Here is an 11754-nt window from a genome sequence, read left to right as displayed (position 1 = left end):
TCCCTTGTTTGGATCTTTGATTAGCTTAGACTAGTGAGAGTGCGTATCATTTAAATAAGGGAAATTTGAGAACATCGGTTGGGATAAAAGTGCATTTTTTGTATTTTTTGAAGATCTTGGGAATTGGGTACATACTTATATATTAAATATGTAAAACCATATGCTTTGATACGTTTGTATATACTTTAGTGAAAGAAAATGATAAAGAAAAAGAAAAATAAAAAGAAAAAATATATAAAAGAAAAAAAAGAGAAAAAGAAAAACAATAAAAAGGGGACAAAAATGCCCCAAAGCAAAGTAATAATAACAATGCATATGGAATGTGAATTAAACAGAATGCATGAGTATGTAGAAAAAAAAGTAGGAATAATGGGTAGCTAGGTGGTCTATTAGAATTGTATAGATATATGTATGTATGTATGTATATATCCTTACCTTTATCCTAACCCTATTACAACCTATGAATAAGTCCTCATGATAAATGTATGCATGTATTGAATAATTATTGATTGTTAGATGAAAAAAATCTTGGAAAGCATGATTAGAGGAGAATTGAGTGAATCAACCCTATACACTTGAGCGACTAGAGCAAATACACTTCTGGTGAGGGTTCAATGCTCAAGTCTTTGTTCTAGGCTTTTATGAGCTTTCTTCTTGCAAGTCTATTTGAACTTCATTTTAATATTTGAATTGGTGGAATTCATGAATCATCATACTACGTTAGCCCTACATGTTCATATGTGTTCTTGGAGATTGATTTACTTTTAACCAAGTAGGTAGAAGCATCTTACATTTAGTTGCATTCATAAAGATAAGTGAATATAGTTTATTTGTATTGAATAAATGTTCATACCCCATTTCTTGTATTTCTTGGTTTAGCATGAGGACATGCTTAGTTTAAGTGTGGGGAGGTTTGATAAATTTCAATTTTATGGTTTATCTTGTGTTGAATTTAGGGGATTTTATCAACTTATCTCACATTTATTCAATGGAATAGCATGGTTTTGCGAATTTTTCCTAACTTGTGCTTAAGAGTGAAAACATACTTTTTAGGCTTTAAAATTGCTAAATTTAATTCACTTTAATTCCATTCGATACCTTGATATGTTTGTTAAGTGATCTCAAGTTTAGAAGGCAAGGATTGAATTGAAGAAATGAAGAAAAAGCATACAAAAATAGAGAATTTATGAATAAATGAGATTTTGGTAATCTGCCGAGCGACGCGTGTACGTGGCCCACGCATACGCATGAAGAAGCAAATGTCAAGGCAACGCGTACGTGTGATAAGGAAAGTTGCCAGTGACGTGTACGCGTGACCCATACATATGTGTGACAAGCGGCACGTGACCTCATCAAAGGCAATACGCTGGGGGCGATTTCTGAGTTCAAGGAGGACCAAATCTAACTCATTTCTGATGCTTTTTGAACCCAAGAATTGAAAGGGAAGGGGGGAGGTAGTCATAGTTTAGTTTTCATCATGTTTTAGGTTAGAATTCTAAAGAGAGAAACTCTCTCCTCTCTCTAGATTTTAGGATTCTTATTTCACTTCCATTTAGATCTAGATTTTAATCTTGTTTCATTTTAGCTTTCTTTTACTTTAATTTGTTCTAGCATTTTAGTTGATCTACTTCTCTTGTTAATTTCTTTATTTTGCTAATTTAGTTTATGCACTCTCTTGTCAATTTCAATTCTCTTTTAATGCAATTTTAAGTTTCTATGTCTTTTATTTTATGTTTATCTTAGTTGCTATTGTTGATTTCTTGCTTATGTTAGTTATAGTTTTTATTAATTCTTGCATTTTGTGATGCTTACTTTTATTGCACTCTAGGTGTTTGATAAAATATTTCCACTAGTATTAGAGTAGTTTTCTATACTCTTGGCCTAGGCTAAGAGAATTGGGTGACCTTAAGTCATTGGGTCAAATTGAATTGGTAATTTGAGAACCCTTACTGGTCAATTCGATACCCATTAACACTAGCCTACTATTATGTCAATTAGTGGCTAGATTGGGACTTATGGGTTGATGTTGAATAAGCCTATTTGACTTACTTTAAGTATAGAAGTAGACTTGATGGGTTTGTCCTTCATAATTGTTAATATATGGTTGTTAGACAATGATGGTGATCTCAATTTCTATGCTTTAGTTAAGAATTTTTTTCCTTCCTTTATTAGTTAATTGTTATTTACTTTCTTGTTATTTACTTTTCTTATCAATCATCAAATCAAACCCCCTTATTCTTTCATAGTCAATAATAGAGCACTTTATTGCAATTTCTTATGAGACGATCCGAAATTTAAATATTTCGGTTTATTTTTATTGAAATTTATACTTGTAACAACTAAATTATAACTTTGATTGAGGATTATTAATTAGTTTAAAATTATGCTTACAACGAAATTCTATTTTTATTGAAAAATTCTAGACGAACGATAATTCTCGGTCAATGTGCAATGCATTGTTGATCATACTTTTCCTTTAGCCTAGCTATATCGTAATGTTCTGTAACAATTATAGTCAATTGATTTTTTATTTTTTCCTAAACTATTGTCTTAAATGTTGAACATTGCAGCTGCCCATTCTTTACTCGCTCATAGAGTATGCCAATAGAAGCTTTGTATTTTTATTGGACTATTTTTTACTATATTCGGTTTCAGATTTTTCTTATCTTATGTTAATAAATATTAACTATTATTACATATAAGATGCAACAAAGGAAAGAAATATCAACAATGTTACATATAACTATTTAAACATAAAACAAAACTTAACCTCTTAATAAAAATCATCACAATGCTAAAAAAAGAAAAACTTTTGAGAAACAAAAATTCCCAAAATGTTATTTTAAAAATAGAAACGCATATAAAAAAGAAATGTTTCATTTTTTCCAGAAAAAAAAGTTTACCAGCACAATATTAAGCAGTATAAAGAAGATTAACGACCAATTATAGAAAAATTGAGAGAATGGATCGGAGGTGGCATAAAAAAAAAAATAAAAGTAACGTTTGTTTTTGGAGAAAGAACACAGAGACATAGACAACTAATATTTAAAGAATGTTTAGAGACAGAGACATAGACACTGAATATATTGTCTCTCAAACAATTTTTTATATTTTTGTATCCATTTTTTTATAAAGGATAATAATAGACACGGAATTTAGGAAGGTACACACGGATTTTTTTATGATTTTTTTCTTTTATCCATAGATATTTTTTATTATTTTATTATTATCCCTTCTTATTTTTCGTAATTTAAACTTTTTCTCTACATCATTGTTCTCAAAAATGTATTCTCTTCTTGCCGCCTTTTCTTTATTTTTTTTCTTTTTTTTTGTACTATTTTCTGGTAGAATTTCTTACTTTACTGAATAATTCTTTCTTTCTTAAAGTTCATTATCTTTTTTATGACATGTTATAAGTTTTCTTAATGGAGGCTTAATTCACTCTTACGTTACTTTGTTTATTCTTAGTTTTGTTGCTTCAATACAATTTTTACCTTGTTGATTCATAGATTAATTCTTTTTGTAATCTCTTGTACTCCTACGTACTCTCATTAAATTAATTTGTATTTGATACGGAAAATTTAGAATATATGACTATTTTAACCATTTTGCATAATATTTTAATCATTTTGCATATCTATCTGAACATAATACAAGACATTATATTACTGTCTTTTATATTATATTCAAATACAATAAAACACATGCAGCAAAAGAGATATTTTTAGAAAAATACATTTTTTTAATTTTAACCGTGATGAGAATGAAAAAAGTCACTCCATAATGAAAATTGTAAAAACAGGTATGTGTTTCCTTGTTTTCACCTTATTATGAAAACATTTCCATAAAAACAATTTTCATTAAAATCAAACTAACATATATTTATCTCTATTTTTTATTTTAAGTGAAAATAAAAACTAGAAACACTCAAACCAAGTACATCTTTAAATTTTTTATATTTTTAACAATAAATTTTTTTAATTTATAAATTTAACATGTGTCCTAAATAAATCCTTGTTTGAGTATTATTAAATTGTTAATTTTTTAAAATTTTTTTAGTATATTCAATAAAATTTTAGTAATAAAAGTTAAAATATTAAAAAAATAATTTTTTCTTAAAAATTATAATTTATATTTTTTATTTTTATTTTTTTATTTAAAAAATATTTTTAATCTTATAATAAATAAAAAATGATTTTGTATTATCATATCTAAATATAATTATTAAATAAAATGATATTTTTACAAAAGACATATTTAAATATAAAATTATTTTATTTTTCTAAAAGATTTTTCGTATAATCTAGCCAAAACAAACTGTTACTATAATTTTCGAAAAATTGAACTTCTTGGGACAGTGAAGCCCTGAAACATACCTTTCCCTGCATCTAAAGTTCTAAACCCCGCTAAAGTGGCTAGCCACCATCTTCCCGCCGTGCCGCCGTCGTGTCCTTCACGCTGCGACGCTCCCTTTCCACCGCTGCAGAACCAGGATTTGGAATGCGCTGCTGATTTCTTTTTTATTTACGTTTTTGTTTTAATTATTGGTGGCCTTGCGGTTCCATAACCATAAGTGAGGGTTTCGTTCTAGACTTCAACATGGTAAGCTCCCTTCCGCTATTTTCCGTATTCCACTTGTTGAGTAAGACACTGCCCCAATTTTGAACACTGTTTTGTGTGAATTGCTGTGTTTGATTTAATTCCCTTTCCTGTGTTCTAGAACTTGGCTTTATTACTTCCTTTTTCTTGATTGCTTGTTGTTGTTGTTGTTTCGCAGGAGGTGTTTAAAAGGGCTATAATGCAGCCTGGGCCACCTGAGCATTTCGCTTTACTGACAGTTCAAGAAGTCATCAAACCTCAGGTATATCCATCCTCTAATCTTTTGAGAATTTCAAATGTAGCGGAGAATTTTGTATATAGAGAAATGTACATTTGATTATGATCACTTATCTTTTATTTTTATTTTTATTTTTATTTTTTTGTATTAATGATATTTATTGGGGGAAGGGGTACTAAAATGAAGAAATTTGTATTTAAGGTTCAGTAGGAAGTATCTCGAATCATAATAGGATATGTAATTCTATCCTTCATTGATTGATGTTTGTTCCTGTGGTGACTGATTGGCAATGGGAGCCCAGGATTCCCTTAGTTTTCATGTGATTTTGTTAACAGCTGTGGTTGATTTAATTGATTTGTGTCTAACAGAAGCAAACGAAATTGGCCCAAGATGAGAACCAGTTGCTAGAAAACATTCTACGCATGCTACTTCAGGAATATGTGGTATGTCTAGCTGGAGTTTCTTTTTCATGGATTAGTCATGTATTTTTTCCCCCTCTTTTTTTGCCTGTTGAATGTTGAGTTTATTGGTTTCCTCTGTTTATGACATGTATGATATTGTTTGTACTTTGGAACAGTCATCGGCAGTACAGTCTGGGGAGAAAATAATGCACTTTGGGCAATCAATTGATGCTACTGAAACTACTCAAGGCCTCATTCCTCGTCTTCTTGGTTTGTTAACCATTTTTGCTTACAAGAAAATTTTCTTTATGGTGCTTTCTGATCATTTGATGTAGTATAGATCACTTTCCCACAATGAGTTACATTAGTAACTGTGCAATCTATGTTGTTACATAAGTAAAAAAGTTCTTATTTTCTCAGACTTAAAGGAACGTGCATCATTTAATTATTGGTTTTATTTTGATTCTTTGGTTGAATTTTACACTCATTTTTCTTCTGTTTTAGGAATGTTCCAATTAGTTTTGGCGTGCATCTTATTTATGTAGTCTTCCATGTTTATCTCCTGCTCATATTTGCATACTGTTTTCACATTTCAGATATAGTACTATATCTTTGTGAGAAAGAACATATAGAAGGTGGTATGATTTTTTCACTGTTGGAAGACTTGACAGAAATGTCTACAATGAAAAACTGCAAAGATATTTTTGGTTATATAGAGAGCAAACAAGATATATTAGGGAAGGTATATTTGCCAACTGTTTCTAGCTTTTATGTTCATCTAATTATTTTTTGGATATATACATGACCATTGTTTGTTTGGAACTCTTATCATTGCATGACATACAGCAAGAACTTTTTGCTCGAGGAAAGCTTGTGATGCTGAGAACCTGCAATCAGCTCCTACGCCGGCTGTCCAAGGTCCATTAAACACCAGTTATGTTTGTGTAAAAGATTATAGCGTGACTCACCCTTGTAAGCTATATGATAATATGCGCAATGTGTTCTGTTAGATGGGTATTATTTAAGTTTGGGTTAGCTGCAATTGTGTTCTTCTCATGACAGCCATAACTTTAATGTGTTGATGTTATCGTTATAGGCAAATGATGTGGTGTTTTGTGGAAGAATTCTCATGTTTTTGGCTCATTTCTTTCCATTATCAGAGAGATCAGGTTCAATTGTGTGAAGCCTATCTTCAGTTCTGGATTTTTTATTTCCTTTTCATAATCTTCTTTCTTAGATGGCTCTCTCTCTTTTTTCTTGAAGCCTTAAACATCAAAGGAGTATTTAACACATCAAATGAAACAAAATATGAGAAAGAACCCCTAGGTGTGCCTTCACCACTCTTTGCTTACTCAATATTTTTGAGGTTAATTGTTTGATTCTAGTCTACAATTCCTTTTTTATTACTTTTCAGGCATATGTATTGATTTCAAGTTTTATGAGACTTTCTGGGGATTACAGGTAGGTCTGTACTGAAAAGTTGGTTTGAGTAATAATTTGATGCTTGTTCCTTGCCTTAATATTCTGTTTGTTGGATTTAGATCTAAGCTATGTTGTTATAGTTACTAACAGGATTTCTTAACTGAACTCTTCTCTGAATTTATTAAGTCATCGCAGTGTGTTCCTTCCTGATGTAAAATTCTTTTCATCAGAAACTTTTCTTTAAGCTGACAAGAAGTTCAAAGTCTATAAGCTGTTTTATTTGCTTTATCGCTGCTTTCTTCTTTTGCTAGATTTTAATTTCTAAACATGATCTCTTTGTTCCGATCTCCATCTATTCATCCCTTTTTACGCAATATTCTTTATCAAAATAAATGGATGTCGCTTCTAGAGTTTGACTACATGATGTGAGATATTTAAATTGAAGAGAAAACTTAAAAAAAGTAATGTTTATTGGTCTTATTTTATTTGATGCAGGAATATTTTTCTAATCCAACTATAACTCATGCTCCTTCCAAGTGGCAGAAATTTGCGTCCAGTTTGTCGGTAATTCTTTACTTCATAGTTTCCTGTCTGGTTGTGTGGATGAATATTTTCTGTTACGAAATTTCTTCTGTTCTGGCACAAACATGTTTAATTTTTATTTAATAACCAGAATTATTGTTGAATGGAAGGTTGTACTGAATACATTTGAAGCACAACCTTTAAGTGATGAAGAGGGGGATGCTAATAATTTGGAGGAAGAAGCTGTCAATTTTAGCATAAAATATCTCACAAGCAGTAAACTAATGGGACTGGAGGTAGGCAGTTTGACAACCATACTAAGAATGCATGTTTAAACAAGATGTTTATATGCTGACTCAGGATGCTCTCTTTTCGTTTCTTTTTATTGGGGGAACTTCTAGTTAAAGGATCCAAGTTTCCGACGCCACGTTCTGGTGCAATGCCTCATCTTGTTTGATTATTTAAAGGTAAAAATTTAGAATACTTGTATACATATTATATATCTGTTATATTTTAAACTGGATTATCTGATGGTTTCTCCTCCAATTGCTTTTAGGCCCCTGGAAAAGGTGATAAGGATCTGCCATCTGAAAGCATGGTTAGGACTGTCTCCCTTGAACTTTTATGTTATGTAGTATATACTAAATACTAAATTTGCATCTGACCTCTATCTCTGCTGTTAGTCTCTTTGCTATCAAAGCCACTCCACTGTCTTTATAGTGGTCCGATGCTGTTTGTGTTTGCTTACTTGAATAGGGACTCTTGCGATTCTCAAAGTACTCCTTTATTTACATGTTTCTAGATATATATATATTTTTTAGTTATTTTTTATATGTGAACTGTTTCCCCTTTTTCCCTTTAGAATTTTGATAGCAAAACATTTCTTAACTTGATCCTATATAAGGAGATGTTCTATAGAAGTTCTAGTGTATAGAAGGTAGCCAATAGTTACAGATAGAAGGAAACAAAGAAAAATGATAAATGAACAAATTTAGAAATGCCAAAATTTTAATGTCTGTAAACATGAATCAAAGTAGGACAAAAAATGGTGTTTTATCCATTTAGATATGAACAACAGGACAAAATGGTGTTATTGGATCCGTGCAGTTGGCCTAACCTTGTGAAATTGATTATCTTGTCATTTAGTAATAGTACCAAAAGTCTTGAGACTAGGTAACTGGCTATTCATCTCAGGAGTTCCTTTTATGACAAAAGTATCCTGCATATTTTCTTTTTTATTTCAGAAAGATGAGATTTCATCATGTGAGGCGCGTGTTAAAAGACTTCTTGAACTGACTCCACCCAAAGGAAAGGAATTTCTTCACAAAATTGAGCATATATTGGAACGGGAAAAGAATTGGGTGAGGATCCTCCTTAAAGTCTTCCATCTTATGCTTTCTTGCACATGCAATTTAATGCGACATGTGCAGAATCAGGTGATTATCCACTTTTTAATATAAAATGAGACATGATACCATTCTATACCTTTTACTGTTAGGTGTGGTGGAAACGCGATGGCTGCCTGCCATATGAAAAACAACCGACCGAAAAGAAAGCAATACAAGATGGGACCAAGAAGCGGTATGATAGTCATGTTGCCAATCTTTAGTTGTTTTACATTTGGATTATAGGACTAGAAATGGGTTGATCCTATAGGAAAATAAGACAGAAGATCTACGTATAAACAGTTCCACTGTAGACATGATACATAATAGAACTTAATGGTGTTGTCTGATCCATGTAGCCGATCTCACCTAGTGGGATTAGGCTTTGTTGTTGTTTTCTACAATGAGTATTTGCTCTTTTCACCTTGTTCATTTTATTTATTTTCTATTTTTTGATTGAGTTGCTCTCCTTTGTTTACAGTAAGCCTAGATGGAGATTGGGTAACAAAGAACTCTCCCAATTGTGGAAGTGGGCAGATCAAAATCCGGTATGTTATTAAGTTTTTGTATTGTGTTGGCTGAAGTCCTATTGGCATCACATTCTATGCTTCTCCATCTAAGTGACGTGGTAGCTATTTAGTTTGACAAAATGAAAAAAAAGAAGAGGTTGAGAAAATTCAAACAAAGAGAACCAAGAGAGAAGTGAATATGGTTGAAACTTGTATTTCCTTCTATGTTGTTGCATGTACACATCTTCAGTGAATCATTTACCAAAGCATTGCTCAGACCAATTCTTTCACATCATTGCACTGATGCTATTCTAAGCTTGAATTTTCATTTAACCGCTTAAATTACAAATTTTCATTTTCAATGTGTGTTATTCATAATGTGGATTGTCTTTCTATAATTCTCCATTTACATAAGTTCTTGACTTTCCAGAATGCTTTAACCAATCCTCAGCGTGTTCAAACACCTTCAATTATGGATTATTGGAAACCCTTGGCTGAAGATGTAAGATTTTATTTCTGAGCTGCAGTGGGGTGGTTATATGGTTTTTGCAGTTATGGGCTAGAGCTTTTCCCCTTTACTTAAATATCAAAATTGATTCTTTGCATTTTGAAATTACAGATGGATCCTTCTGCTGGAATAGAAGCTGAATATCACCACAAGAATAACCGGGTAATGGACTGCCTAAGACTTCATTTAGACCTGAAGAAATTTTATTTTGGAGAAACAAAGGAAAGGACAAGTTATCTAAAAAGCTTGGAAAATAAACTCTTAAGGCTAGAATTCATAATGTAGCATGTGCAAGGTACTCTTATCATGGATGGGAATAGAATGGTAATAAATAATAATGCAAGAGAATACTTCTAGGATTGAGACTGAATCAGTGCGATGTGAACCTTCTCCATAAGAATTGTATCAACTATGAGAAATAGATCGCGAGTATTTGAGATAGTCCCCAGTCCCTTACTACCTCTCCCACCTCCTTATATATCTATCCTCTTCATTCTGCTTCTCTGCCAGCAAGGCAGAGTTAGTTACAAACCCTCCCAACCTAGTGATGCACTAAATTATAATTAAGTCCCTTATTTCTAATTGGCTGGGTTCCAAACACAATGCTTCCCAATCTCTTGACAATAAAAACTACTTCCAAGAGATTTCTTAAAATATTCTATGATATTCCAAGATGTAACCATGATATATTGTATTTTTCACAACTTCTAACGGACTTGAACCAACAGGAATCCCTCCATATTTTGTGGGTGCAAGTTTGTTCTCTTGATAGCTGTTATTCAGTCTTAGTTGTATCTTAGAAATTGCTATTCTTTTTCTTCAATCCAGGTTTATTGTTGGAAGGGTCTACGGCTTTCAGCACGACAGGATTTGGAGGGTTTTTCCAAGGTCAGATGAATATTTTCTACTTGTAAATCTGCAATATATTGTATGCTACCCTTTTAGGTTTGATGAAAATTATGTTGATTATAATTACAGTTTACCGACCATGGCGTTGAAGGGGTTGTACCACTGGAACTTTTGCCACCTGATGTTCGATCTAAATATCAAGCTAAACCGAATGAGAGAGGAAAACGTAGCAAAAAGGAAGAAGCAAAAGGCACAGCTCATCAAGTTGATGAAAATCAGGTTCTTTGATTCAGATCCAGCTTTCCATTTTGTCTAGTTACCTCTGCTTAAAGAGATAAATTTTACTATAGCCAGAGTTCAGCACTATTTCTGGTTGCATTCACTAGCATGTCCTTTGAAATCCCCATTGTGATTTGTGATTTATGCTTCATTTCCCACATCTAGTTAACAAAATTATTTAAGCTTGAGCAAAAAATTCAATCCGGATTTCAGATATGAATGCTTAGATATTCTTTAAACTTACGAATTTCTCACCTCACAACAATTAAATGAAGTTTCATTAAACAAGTTGAAACATGTGTGAGTATGGTCATGTAATCAATTGATTTCTATATTTTTTTTATAAAAAGAAAACTGGTCTAAGGTTCTATCCTTGGTGTGCCTCCAGTAGACATATAATTGCTCAATGTATAACATGCTAAAACAGCGTTCGATCAAGTGATTTAAGATCTGAATAGGAAATCCTGATACATCATGCTGAATGTTGCTATTTTTTTAATCTATTTTCATTTTCCTCTGAAGTAGATGTCTACACATGCAACGGAGGTAGATGTGGAAGGCATTAGAACTGATATGACAGCGACACCTATGGAATTTGATGCTGCTTCCATCCCTGGCGCACAGGGGGAAACCCCGACACCGGAAGAACTTCAAAAGCAGAGTTCTGACACTGATGGTGGCCAGGAAGCAGGTCAATTGGACGCTGATGCTGAAGTTGAGGCCGGCATCATAGACGGAGAGACGGATGCAGATGTTGATTTAGATGCTAAGGATGATTGATATTGATGCCATTGTCAGCATCGTGTTTGTCTAAGGAGTTGGTGTTTTTCTTGGGTGAAACAAGAAATATTGGATTGAATTCTAATGTTTAGGTCAAACTCTTATAAATGATGTATCTTCTTTTTTGGTGTCCACAAATTTTGTATCTTGAAATGCTAAAAGGGAGAGAAGAAAATACGATGAACCTTTTATTTGTTCCTTTTGGTGGATAACCTTTTGTTTGTTGTGTATCCATGTAAAATTTATTAGTATTTATATGTTA

The 11754-nt window shown here is 32.3% G+C and overlaps 1 protein-coding gene across 2 annotated transcripts; it reads left to right on the top strand.

The window, feature by feature from the left end:
- The first annotated feature begins 4347 nt into the window (after positions 1–4347).
- Positions 4348–11519, top strand: LOC107486759 (THO complex subunit 1). Of its 2 annotated transcripts, XM_016107334.3 has the most exons (21): positions 4348–4602; positions 4778–4861; positions 5206–5280; positions 5415–5508; positions 5835–5980; positions 6085–6156; positions 6335–6407; positions 6502–6564; positions 6653–6699; positions 7156–7224; positions 7353–7478; positions 7584–7649; positions 7739–7780; positions 8427–8543; positions 8681–8763; positions 9049–9115; positions 9507–9578; positions 9696–9746; positions 10413–10472; positions 10563–10712; positions 11238–11519. In XM_016107334.3, exons 1-21 carry the CDS (start codon positions 4600–4602, stop codon positions 11490–11492), a joined length of 1815 nt encoding a protein of 604 aa, XP_015962820.1. In that variant the 5' UTR covers positions 4348–4599; the 3' UTR covers positions 11493–11519. The 2 variants fall into 2 exon arrangements, with proteins under 2 accessions (XP_015962820.1, XP_015962829.1); XM_016107343.3 differs by lacking the exons at positions 6335–6407; positions 6502–6564; positions 6653–6699.
- Positions 11520–11754: the final 235 nt, after the last annotated feature.

This window comes from Arachis duranensis, chromosome 1, assembly GCF_000817695.3.
Source record: "Arachis duranensis cultivar V14167 chromosome 1, aradu.V14167.gnm2.J7QH, whole genome shotgun sequence".
Lineage (NCBI taxonomy): Eukaryota > Viridiplantae > Streptophyta > Magnoliopsida > Fabales > Fabaceae > Arachis > Arachis duranensis.
The sequence above is the reverse complement of the archived record's forward strand: the minus strand, read 5'-3'. Positions and strand labels throughout refer to the sequence as shown.

What these genes read in the sequence shown, in the direction of transcription:
- LOC107486759 (XM_016107334.3), top strand. An exon ending in TCCATTATCAGAGAGATCAG is followed by an intron (nt 6,408 to 6,501) that starts GTTCAATTGTGT and finishes TTTTTCTTGAAG; the next exon opens with CCTTAAACATCAAAGGAGTA. An exon ending in ATCAAGTTGATGAAAATCAG is followed by an intron (nt 10,713 to 11,237) that starts GTTCTTTGATTC and finishes CCTCTGAAGTAG; the next exon opens with ATGTCTACACATGCAACGGA.